Here is an 11,837-nt window from a genome sequence, read left to right on the forward strand (position 1 = left end):
TCTCTCTCTCTCTCTTCCGGCATAGCAATGCATTTTACCCAATACATCTAACTTCGAAACTGATGATGTTGCATTATATTGTGAGACTAGTGTTGAAAACGAATGAACCAGGCTCATAGGTTAATGTATTAACTATCCGCCTCGTGTATCGATCTCGCTCGATCACAGAAGAAGACGCGCACTGAAATTGTTGATTTTTTTTGTGATTTTGTTAATAATAATCACTTAACTTTTACTTTAATGTTGGGTTTGAGTCCAGTACCGGTATGTCACATGAAAAGTAGACGATTAAAAGAAAATCAAGCAAATTTCTTACTGTCTAAAACCACGTCACTGCATCATTTGAAAACTTCAAAAGATACTACGTTGCAACAGTATGGGTACAGACCTGAAGAAACAGTAACTGGCTTCTCTTAGTAGCATAGCTTAGGTTTCTGTTTTGTCATCAACTGTGTTTTATCTGGAAACCTTGGAAGACTGCCGATTCTTTCGAAGCTATCTTTTCTGTTAGAAGAGAGAGAGAGAGAGAGAGAGAGAGAGAGAGAGAGAGAGAGAGAGGACAGTACTAAACGTCCCAGAATGAAAGTAGTCAAAGACGAAGATGTAAAATGAGAAAATGTCGCAAAGCCAGATCTTCGAAGCGTCCTCGGAAGAGGATTAAAGCCGAGATTCCATTCCCCGGGAAACAGAACCTGTTCTCCTTTTGGTAGAGATCGCCAGTGATGTAATCAACTCCTCCCTGCCTTATATAAAATGGTTTGGTTATAGTGACGCCTCCCTAAGCTGTAATCTGATGATCTCTTTCGGCGTGTAGCTCTTGTTGTCGTGCTGCTACCAGTTTGGGGGTTTTACTTTTTTTTTTTTTTTTTTTTTTTTTTTTAACAAAATTCTATCCTTGTCTGACGTCAGAATCCATTATAATTATATCTATTGTTGCTCATTTTTTGTTAGTTATGCTTTATACATACCTTAGTTTGGTTAGATTTCGTTATATTTATAATAAAGAAGTTACATATCACTTGATGATATAAGTACTCATACTTCTGTAATTGAAATATTGAAAGTAACGTATACCTGCATACAACCAAATCGTGAATAAATATGCGATTGCCCTTCACACTTGAGCTTCCGAGTTCATCATCTGCGGAGCGAAATCTCTCTCACCTTGAACCCCGTCAGCAACAGCAAAAAGAAGAAATCTTTGACTGGCTTCCAAAGAGCCTCCTCGGCTTGACAGCAGAGTTGTTTTGGTAAAATGTGGCAGCAACGTTCCCATTGCCATGAAATCAATCAAATGAAACCATCTTCGATCACTGTACCAAATGAAGAGAGAATGATGCATCTTAATCTGGAGATCTTTCAAATATACCACAATACTCATATTAACCGTAAATATTAGACGACGTCGGGACAATTACATGCAAGCCATAGTGCAAGGTACCCTTATTCTATATACCTTGCCATACTGTACCCCTGAGCGACCTTGAACCTGTCTGTCTGATGGAGACGAGTGGTCTGCTGTGGTTTCTGAGACTTCAGCTGCTGCTAGCACTGGTTTTGGAGTGAAATAGGGGAAATGAGTTTTTGCATAATCGCAGATGATCTCTTTCTCAGTTCAAAAACAAAAATCAAGGTGGCTCCTGAGATAGAATAGCCAGATGTACAAAAATGGGCATCAATATCTTTATTAACTTGCCGAATAACAACGACAAAATGCAAGGAAAAGTTCAGGTAACTTTTTTATTTGTGCGTGTGTTTGTTTGACAGAGAGACAGGCAGACAGACAGGCAGACAGACAGGCAGAGAGGAACAGGGAGGTTCCACCCCAGTGAGGAGGTGAAGAACAACTCCTAGAGACCCTCGTTGTCAGTTATGGTATGATAATATACATTTCGACGACGTGCAGTGTACTGGTCACGTGGATCAGTTATTTTCTTTCTTTCTCTCACCAATTCTCTCTCCACGAAACTGCAACACGCAACAATCGACTAACAATCAAGTACCTACTTAACTGCTCCAAATAACTGAGACATACTGGAAATGAGTAGAAGCTTACTTAGCGTTAAGTTACTCGGCTATCTTAGGAATCGAGCACCTGTTCAAGATGGGAAGCTACGACTGAAACCCTGAGAAGAGAGAGAGAGAGAGAGAGAGAGAGAGAATATGGGGATAGTTGTCCTACCGACAACGTCCCGTAGATCCATTGCGAAAGACCGAAGGTGTCAAACGAGAATGTCAAGAGAGGTGAGGTACAGGAAAGAAGAAAGGTTACGTAAACGTGACGAGAATACCCGAGTTAGACAGACTCCTTACGTCAGAGCCTACAGGAAAGATAAGGGTTAACGAGTGAGTATGTGAGAACGAGTGTTGCATAATGAAGTCCCGAGTCTCGTGACATTTGACGCTTGATGGTGAGACTAACCGAGGCACTCTCATAAAGGAACGCGCTGGATTAAATTCCATTGAACAGATTTCACCTGGTTTCAGTAGGCCCGGCTTCCTTTCTGGCATTTTTTAAAAGTTTCCTGAAGGAACAAGTTACGACCGAACCCAATAAGAACAACGAGCCAAGCCAATTTACTCCTCAGAACAAAATAATTGATCTGAAACCTCTTTTTTTTTTTTAGAAGTTTTCAGTGACATTAATCTATTGTATGACGTGCCGATTACTAATCTGTAACCAGATAAAAGGAAACCGGACGTCGGTACACCCGCATGAACAACACCCAAATCCTTATCGCCATCATAAAACCTCGATAACGTTACATTCCTGAAAGGAACACGGCGAAGAACGCCCACTTCTATTGAAGTAGGATAAAAAAAAAAAACTACAAAGGGCCTCATAGAGAAAGGCCGGTCACGCTGAAAATAGATGAAGAAAAAAGGCAACGCATGTTACCAAAGAAAAGGACATAAATACAAAGTGTGCAAAATATATCGCAAGGTGAAACGCGTGGCAAGTTGTTAAAGGGTACATAAGTATTTCCCAACTGTCGTTTACAGCACATACCTTTCATTGCCTGTCAGAGATACTCCTTACTGAATGACCGAGGACATTTATTTTTAAATACATGCGCTGCTGCTCTGATCATTAAGAAAACGCATGACCCTGTACATTATGACATCAAGAACATATCCTTTCCATTCTAGACGTTCCCGTTTTAACAAAAAATAAAATATCAAGTAAAAATAAACTCATAATGAAAAAGAAAAGTCAAACTTGTGATGAGCTCTAGTTTGAAAGAGCGATTTTCCAATCCTAGACTATGCGGTCGTCGACATTCAGTTAAGAAGAAAATAACAGGAAAGAAAGAAAATAACAGGAAAGAAAATTAAAGGTTAATTACGGGTGAGCATAAAAGGTCCCCTTCGGCCTCTCAGACGTCACCCCGCCCACCTCAACGGATTCTTTCATGCCCGCATCTCTAATCACATACCCGATATCGATTGCCCGGTCACTCCCACCTTCACTTACTACTAGGTGAGACAGGAAGATGACGATAAAGCACAATAAAAAAGACAAAGTTTATTTCATATGTACTCTCTCTTTTTATGTCTCACACTCACACACACACATAGAGATATCTATATATATATTTATATATATATATATATTATATATATATATATATATATATATATATATAGGTGTGTGTGTGAACATATTTATGACGTGAGACAGAGATCCAATAATCTGAGAGAGAGAGAGAGAGAGAGAGAGAGAGAGAGATCTGATAACCCTCTCTATCTGTATAAAATAATGAATTAGTACTTCGTATAGGGCTCCATGAGTTGAAATTATTAATGTTCCATACGCATTATCAGCATTTTGATATTTTGTTAGAAGTTCCAATAACTTTTAAAGAATGGAAATTCGATCCCTAGCCATAGTGAATGAAGTAGTGTAACAGGATCCTTGGCCTTAGTCCCTTGGTATTACCTCAACCAAGGCTGGACGGCTCCCGAGAGAGTAGGTGTGTTCTTGCGTCCCGTCTCAAACCAATAGGCCTATGCTCCTTACATCCCTCGAGAAGAGAATTCACGTGATAAATAGGCGTTTTATTTCATCCGCGGGAAGTGGTATTGGATTATCGTCTTTGGGCCGTGATGAATATTCGTATTTCTCGAATCAATAGAAAATAATTAATATTATCATCCCCTGAAAAGTGATAAACGTTTGTATATTCGAATTCCGTGTGGCGGTATAACTTACTCTTAAAATGTTTTCGTAGACGTAAAACGTTCGTCCACCAACTGAATATATCATTTTGATTCTGCTACGTATGATGAATCTGGACTTTATCGTCAACATGATCATCATAATTACGTACAATAAAATCTAAATAAGGAAAAAATACTACTGCAGTAGCCCGGTTTCACGGTTCATGAATTCCCAAGCGCCTATTATTCACTGTCTTTTTGTGATTCCTCTGGATGTCTGTTGGTCATTTATTTACTTTCTCAACTGATTTCCTGTTTCATCCTTTTCTAGCTTGTCAAATTAAAGGCCATTCTTCTCATCAGCAAAGTAGAGATAAAAAATAGATGAGTTTTAATCAGCTTAGTGGTATTCAAGACAGCAGTAGATAAATCATCGGCTCAGAAGTATTTCCGTAATAGCCAAAGCCGGTTCTCGTTTAGCTAAGGAAATTTACTGTCGCATTAAGCAAACAATGTACGAAAAGTCTCTTATGCAATTCAGCATTTACGTGACAAAACTCTTGAAAGAGTCGGTAATTAAAGCAGGAGTGTTGCAAGGAGCCCGCCTACAGACCGTTATTGATTTCAAAGAGATCTGTTGTTATCAATAACATTACAAGGTATAGCTTTAAAATAGTTACGTGGAGCTTCCAGTTACATTACAAGGTTCCTCAATGTTGTGACCCGTCATAGCAGTTAGGAGCTGATTTCATTACGTATTTGAAGCTACTATGAAAATTAATCAGTATCTTCGTAATGAAAATCTCACTCTTGAGTTCCTCTGCTGCCGTAATGTAAGATTTATTTTTTTTTTTAGATGAATCGGTCAATCAATTTGCAGTAAGAGCTGCCAATAACGTCAATCTGGTATTCGTGCTTTTCACCTGCACTAGATAAAACAAATGCATAGACGGTGCGCATTTCATAAGAGAAAAAAAAATCTGTCTCAAATTTTTATGGTCGTTATATTAATCCTTATTTAACGAAAAATAATGTTGTTTTTTGTCTACTTACTAAGCGGTTTTTGCATGTTCAACACTTTCTTAACCTTGAATTAAGCTAACTATTCGTACCAAACGGAACAAAATTTTTACTCATTCAAAGTGTACTTCTGAGTTGCGCTAATAACAATAATACTTTATTACTTATCAACAGCTTTACCTTAATGGTTTTGGCTTGGCTACCTTTTTACACTTAACGTAATTTTTAATCAATCTTTTAAAATTTGATAGTAATTATAAGGTGCAGTTTAGTTTAGTCTAGAAACTATATGGAATGAAGTTTAGCTGAGGACAACTTAAAAAATATGTTCAAGCATAGTTTGTATTATGGTACAGTTGTTACTTATCAGATATCGGACTTATCAGGAGTGTCTGATAAGCTCAGGGCTACTGCATAATTGGTTCGCTATCTTCAGTTTTTCCCAATTTAGATGAAATATCAAATAATCTCTCTCTCTCTCCTCTCTCTCTCTCTCTCTCTCTCTCTCTCTCTCTCTCTCTCTCATTTGACATAGGTACTTTACAGTAAGTATTCATATTTACAACCATCAACCATAGATACATATGATTATTTGTACATTCTCAGTATGAGTACTTAATAGAATTCAGACCAGCTGCATAAAGCAAGAGGTGCCTGTCCTCATGTAAATTCATTGAAGCAAGTAATATGTCTTTGAGGTTATGAAAAAAAATTTTTTTCATGTCCACCAAAGGATGTAAGCGAGGCGATCTGAAAAGACTTGCGTTGTCTTTTAATGATTATCTTGGATTTGAATGATAGTGCTGAACGAACAACTCAGACACTGCACACGAGTGGGGTCAAAAGAGTTGACCAACGAAAGAACGCCATAGGTACCCATCAAGACCACCCAGAACCTTACAAAGGTAAACACAGATGGAAATCGATAGGAAAATCGAGTCGAGATGAAGAGGCGGGAAAACCCCCGGTAACGACTGCTAAGTCTAAAAACCTGTTCTGAAACGAGGCGAGTCGCTCTTCTACACCTGCTGGACGACCTTTTTCTGAGCCATGTAATATATGTATAGCTTCTCTCTGTCCCTCTTTACTTGGATTCCTCGAGTTTCTTCCTCCGTTAAACCCTAGGAATCATCCGGCTCTAGCTGACATCATGGGCTATGAGACACGTTCGATCCAGAACATTTTATAGGCAACTGGCAACGATATCCATTTGGCTGATCGAATCAGCAGAAAGTACTGTCATCGATAGGGCAGGAACCACAATCGCGCTTCTCTCTCTCCTCTCTCTCTCTCTCTCTCTCTCTCTCTCTCTCTCTCTCGTTCTTCACAGAGTTTCCAGCTACAATATAAATTACCGTTTCTGGAGCTTACTGAAATGTGATGACGATTGGCTATTTCAGTTTACGATTATTCATTATTTTGAACATCAAAACTACATTTCTTGAATTTATACTTCCCAATTTCGAGGGGACGACTTCAATGGATGATGCCCTTCCCGCTAAAGACTTACTAAAAGGCACACCGAATACTTCACTGGCTCCAAGGATACATAATTGAAATTTAGCTTTTAAAGCATCCTCCACGCCGTGGCGAAGGCTACAGCTTCTCCAAATCCAGAATAATATCAATTTTATGGTAAGATTCTGTATTACGCATGGTAAACTACTTATATAGTCGAGGTCATTTTGTATGTAGTAGCATCGAGAATACAAAAACAATGCGGTTGCTGTAATGAATCAGTGATATATATATATATATATATATATATATATATATATATATATATATATAATGTGTGTTTATATATATACCGTATACAGTATGTGTATATATGAACAAGGTGAAAATCCTACAACTAAAAAGAAAATATGACTGCAGCATATAAACAGTGAATGCTACGCCCCAGTAACTCAACTTGTTTCCAAGTGTATAAAAACGAGTAGAGGGAGAAGTATCGTACTATCTTGGCCACCGGGCGACCCCATGGAGGCCAAATGAGTCCGGCTAATGGTTAGCGGTCAGTCGCTCTTGTGCAGTGAGAGAGCCAGCTTAGAAAGGACTTCGAAACCCGTCGACTTCGAGGGAGATATGGCGTACAATGGCGAACAATGTTCCCCATGCAACGACAGGATGATTGACGAATAAAGTGAGCTACTCAAATCGAAGTCAAGAGAGCTTACAAGCGCGGAGCAAGAGGGAAATCATTTTTGCGTGTATGACAGAATTGATAAAGGTGACTCCGAGGACTTACTCGACAATCTATTGTGCCACCAAACCATGGATTGCTAGACAATGCAGAAGTAGTCATGTGTGATTGTGTGTGTGTGTGTGCAGGACAGGAACCAATTTTTGTTTGAAGGTGATGCGTGAACCAAAACGATTCCCCTTTGTAAATGACATACACAAGAGCATAAAATCATCCAAACGCAGAAACGCAGACATACTGGTAATCAGCTCTAGATGCAGGTGAACTGCACTTGTGAATACAATGATAGTTTACTTATAAAGACCGCGACTTCTAAACATTCTAACATAGATACTTTTGGAATTAATCTATAGACAGGAATAACATAACAGCTTTAATTCCGAACTTTTGCAAATAATGCCTGTTCTCTACTACGTTCAATGTGTACTCTCACCTTGTCCACCTGATCAACAAAGCGTATACACTCGTCCCGCCTTTTATGTTTGTATACTCATTACAATACAGATAATTAATACAGTTAGTTACGTTATTTCAAGGTATTCTGCTAGGACCCTTAAAACATGATATTGTATTTATTGAAACAAAAAATGCCCAAAGAATAGATAGGAATTATGTTAAATAACATTATCTCAGTAACTTCAACAAAACTTCTGATGAAATTCTGTCTCTATGACGTTGAAAGGTAGGAAAACTGTCCGGAGGTGACGCATGCACGACCTTAATTTTTCTTGGTAAACTCCCTCTTCTATTGGAACCGCTGCAGGTGTGGTTTTCCCATAAGGCAGGAAACACCAAGGTTTCACAGTATTCCCAAGATGCATTTTCGAAGAAAAAAAATTTCCTTGAGATTATTCGGGATCTAAGTAAAGACTTTGGATTTCACAAGCCAGATGATTTGAACAGATTTAATTCTTTAAAATAATCTTAAAATGAGTTCCTGAACTCTGCAAACAAAAGTTCGCAAGTGCTATACTTTATATCATTTTACATGACATGTGCGATTTCTTTTCAAGGTTTTTTTTTGTTTTTTGTTTTTTTTTAGGAGCAGTAGCTAGACAAGAACTTATAAATCTATTACATTTTCGTAAATATCTGCTTAAATTTGTGTGCCTCTTCTTCCATGTATAAACTATGACATCCTTGAAATTTGTATAGGTCTTATGAACTCATCTTCTTCCAGATTAAAACTATATACGTATCTGTATGTCTCTGGAATTCATCGCCTCAAACAATAGATTTATTCCAAAATGCTCATTTAGTCAACGTTCGATCTCGGTGTTTTGTTGACCTTTCACATCTGGACGATGTGAAAGGTACGGTCTTTTTGCCCTGCAGTCAAGACTATCAAAGACTCTCTCTCTCTCTCTCTCTCTCTCTCTCTCTCTCGTTCGGACGTTCACCTTGTATGAGCCGAGAGAACGGCAAGAGATACACACAGTCAGGAGGACTTTTCAAACTAGTCAAGAACTGGATAATCAGACCAGTGCCTTGCCAGGGGACCACGGGAGTGGGGAAACCAGGGTACTGTAGTTAGCGTTAGGAAGTGCCGTGGGGGATGGAGATCGCTCATTTCCACATCAGCTTTTGTCTGTTTCAATCGTCAGCAAAAATAGGAATTCCTCTACCGCTGAAGTATCTATTCTTGGAAGTAGGGATTTGTGAAAAATATAGAAGACTTTAGACACAAATAATTTTTCGTTGATTTTTCTATTTTATTTATTTATTATTTTTTTTTGCATGAATAGAATGAATCATTTTTTTACGCACTGGTACATGACCCGTAATTAGATCGGTTTTATCGAAGGAGAACAGGACTAAAATGCAATAAGGTCACTGCGAAGGTTGTCAACTTTTTTCTGCCTCTTGTCTCCTGGTCCGATACGAAACTGACCCAGCGAAATGACCGAACAATGACGTGCTGCAGATGCAGCTTGAAAATGCCATTCACATGTTCCATCCTGGCAAATGGTAAGGCTTATATGAAGGAAATTGCCTCTTCTTTTCAGCTATAAATTACCTTCCAGAGTGACATGGCCCAAATCTCCTTGCTTCTATTAGCTTAGTGCCATTTAAGCATATGGTTAACCTTACCGGTATCTATCTATCTATCGAAAGTGTGGCCTGTGTAGATCACGGTGGTATTGCGTCATCGAAGAACAGATCCGTAGCCCTTGTCAGTCCTCGTGTCAGCTGACACTTGGCATGGCAGACTATACAGGTTAGTGGTGCCTGTTACATTACATTGGTACCGCTTGGAAACAATCGCTCGGTCATTTTACAATCGTCATCTATAGATGACGATCGTAAAATCATCACAATTTAAGGCACAGTAATGTCATTATCCCATATTATCTTCATTAATTCAAGTTATAATGCCCGATGTACTCCCACCAGAAGGCTAACCAAATATCTTTAATTCTCACGCTTCTCGTTAAATACAAAGATATTCTTAAATACAAACACACCGAAGCCTAGAGCAAACATTTGTAACTAATTTAAAGGCATGGAGATGAACTTACCGTTCTCTTTTGCGTATCCCCAGACCATTTCAATAAGCGACAGATGAGAGGAGAGAAGGAACACAAACGTGCGTCAACAACAACGTTCGACAGGAAACTGAGCGGCGACTCGGTGGCTCAAGCGGCTTTTAGGCGCGCGCGGACCCTCACGCTGACAGAGTGCCAGATGCCATCAGCTGAAGGTAGCAGCGCCGGTGCTCGTTTTGTATTCAATTGAATCAATATCTCTGTCCCGATCCGTAGCCGTTTCAAATCTATCGGTTGGTTTGCTAGGAATATTCACTAACTTCAATTTCAGGAAAAGAAGGGAGCTCGTGTCCTGAATACTTGGACGTTGAAAGGCTTTAAAATGTGGAAGGCAAATGTTAGGATTAGTGCGCATGTGTGTCGCTGTTACTAAACATCTGTATTGACAAATGAAATGTGTAACTGTCATCATTTTCGTCGTCATTTTTCTGAAAAAAGCAAAATGCCTGAAAGACGTGGTTAGCAACGAGGTAGTTTTTTGCAATGCCACCAGGAATATCTCTTGGACTGACGACTATCGACAAAAAGTGGCTCCTCTTAACAGTACTGATAGATCAGTCATTCATGTGATATTGCCTGGTCAGGTCTTGTCCGGTTTTGATAAATTATTTATTAATATTACCAGTTATGGTGTTTTTCTTTTACCCATGTAATGAGAGAGCATACTGACTCTCTCTCTCTCTCTCTCTCTCTCTCTCTCTCTCTCTCTCTCTCTCTCTCTCTCTCATGGCTTACGTACCTGAGTTGGGCCTGATAAGGGTAAGGGAATGAAGGCACCAACACCTTCCCAAAATACTACTGAAATTCTAAGGGCGTCTAAGATGAAGGAAAAAATGGAAGTAAACTAAAGTAAATAATGCGATATCCTCATATACCGGATGTTTAGTAATATATTTACATTCACATTTCTTAATAAGTATTATATCAAAAGACGAGAAATAATTTACTTCTGTTTGAATATGTTTAAATGTATAGTGTTTTATTGGTGTTGTTGTTTTCGTAGTTTGCATTCACATGCAAAAGAATAAACTTCTATCCACCTACGCATAGTTTCACTCACACACGCACACACAAACATACACCCATGCCCACAACTTTCACAAAGAACCAATAGCAATATGTTCATAAATTTACCGATAAACTCAAAGAACATTCTCTTTAAAAAAAACTTATGCAAAATTATGGATAGAATCTAATAAAAATATAAATTCATGGAAGTTAATAATGAAAAAACAATGAACAAGTACTGTTATCATCACTTTTACGAAAAAAACAATTTTATTTCAACTAAATCCATACATACATACATACATACATACATACATACATACATACATACATACATGTAAAATATGAGGGAATAAAGTGGCTGGGTTAAAGAAAAGGTAAAACCTCTCTTAAGTTTTGACTGCAAATATTTGTATGTCATCCAACTAAATGAAAAATACTGATACTGAATTGCTCATCAGAAAGTGTATACACACAGAATATAATAAATTTGATAGGAATACTTGTACCCAGATATTTACTATATAAGTAATTCTCTGGTTATGAAATGGACGAGGAAAAATTAATTTATATAGTTCATAATTTCATTATTTATGACCAAACCATATTCAACAATCACTGTTCATTGAATTAAATTGAATGTTAATGTTCATACAATATGATAAGAGTCGACAAATGTGTTTGTAATTATAAATTGGGTCATTTGATAACGTCCTCATTAAACAGATGAGGTCAGATAACAATGGAATTTCGAGAGAGAGAGAGAGAGAGAGAGAGAGAGAGAGAGAGAATTTATTCTATAAGAGATGTCCTTTGGACAGATAAGGGGAGCTTGACCAATATTTTGAAATTTCAAATTACACAACATATTTTTTATTAGGACTTTCTTAACATCA

At 38.1% G+C, this 11,837-nt stretch overlaps 1 protein-coding gene across 1 annotated transcript in view; it reads right to left on the bottom strand.

The window, feature by feature from the left end:
* LOC135215674 (carbonic anhydrase 13-like) overlaps positions 1 to 10,063 on the bottom strand; it is a 47,098-nt gene extending 37,035 nt beyond the window's left edge. The window contains exon 1 of the mRNA XM_064250616.1: positions 9,907 to 10,063. Coding sequence (XP_064106686.1) covers positions 9,907 to 9,934 — 28 coding nt within the window. The 5' untranslated portion in view covers positions 9,935 to 10,063. The remainder of the gene's footprint in view (positions 1 to 9,906) is intronic.
* Between the last annotated feature and the right edge of the window lie 1,774 nt (positions 10,064 to 11,837).

The sequence above is a fragment of the Macrobrachium nipponense genome, chromosome 5 (genome assembly GCF_015104395.2).
Source record: "Macrobrachium nipponense isolate FS-2020 chromosome 5, ASM1510439v2, whole genome shotgun sequence".
In the NCBI taxonomy this organism is placed as follows: domain Eukaryota; kingdom Metazoa; phylum Arthropoda; class Malacostraca; order Decapoda; family Palaemonidae; genus Macrobrachium; species Macrobrachium nipponense.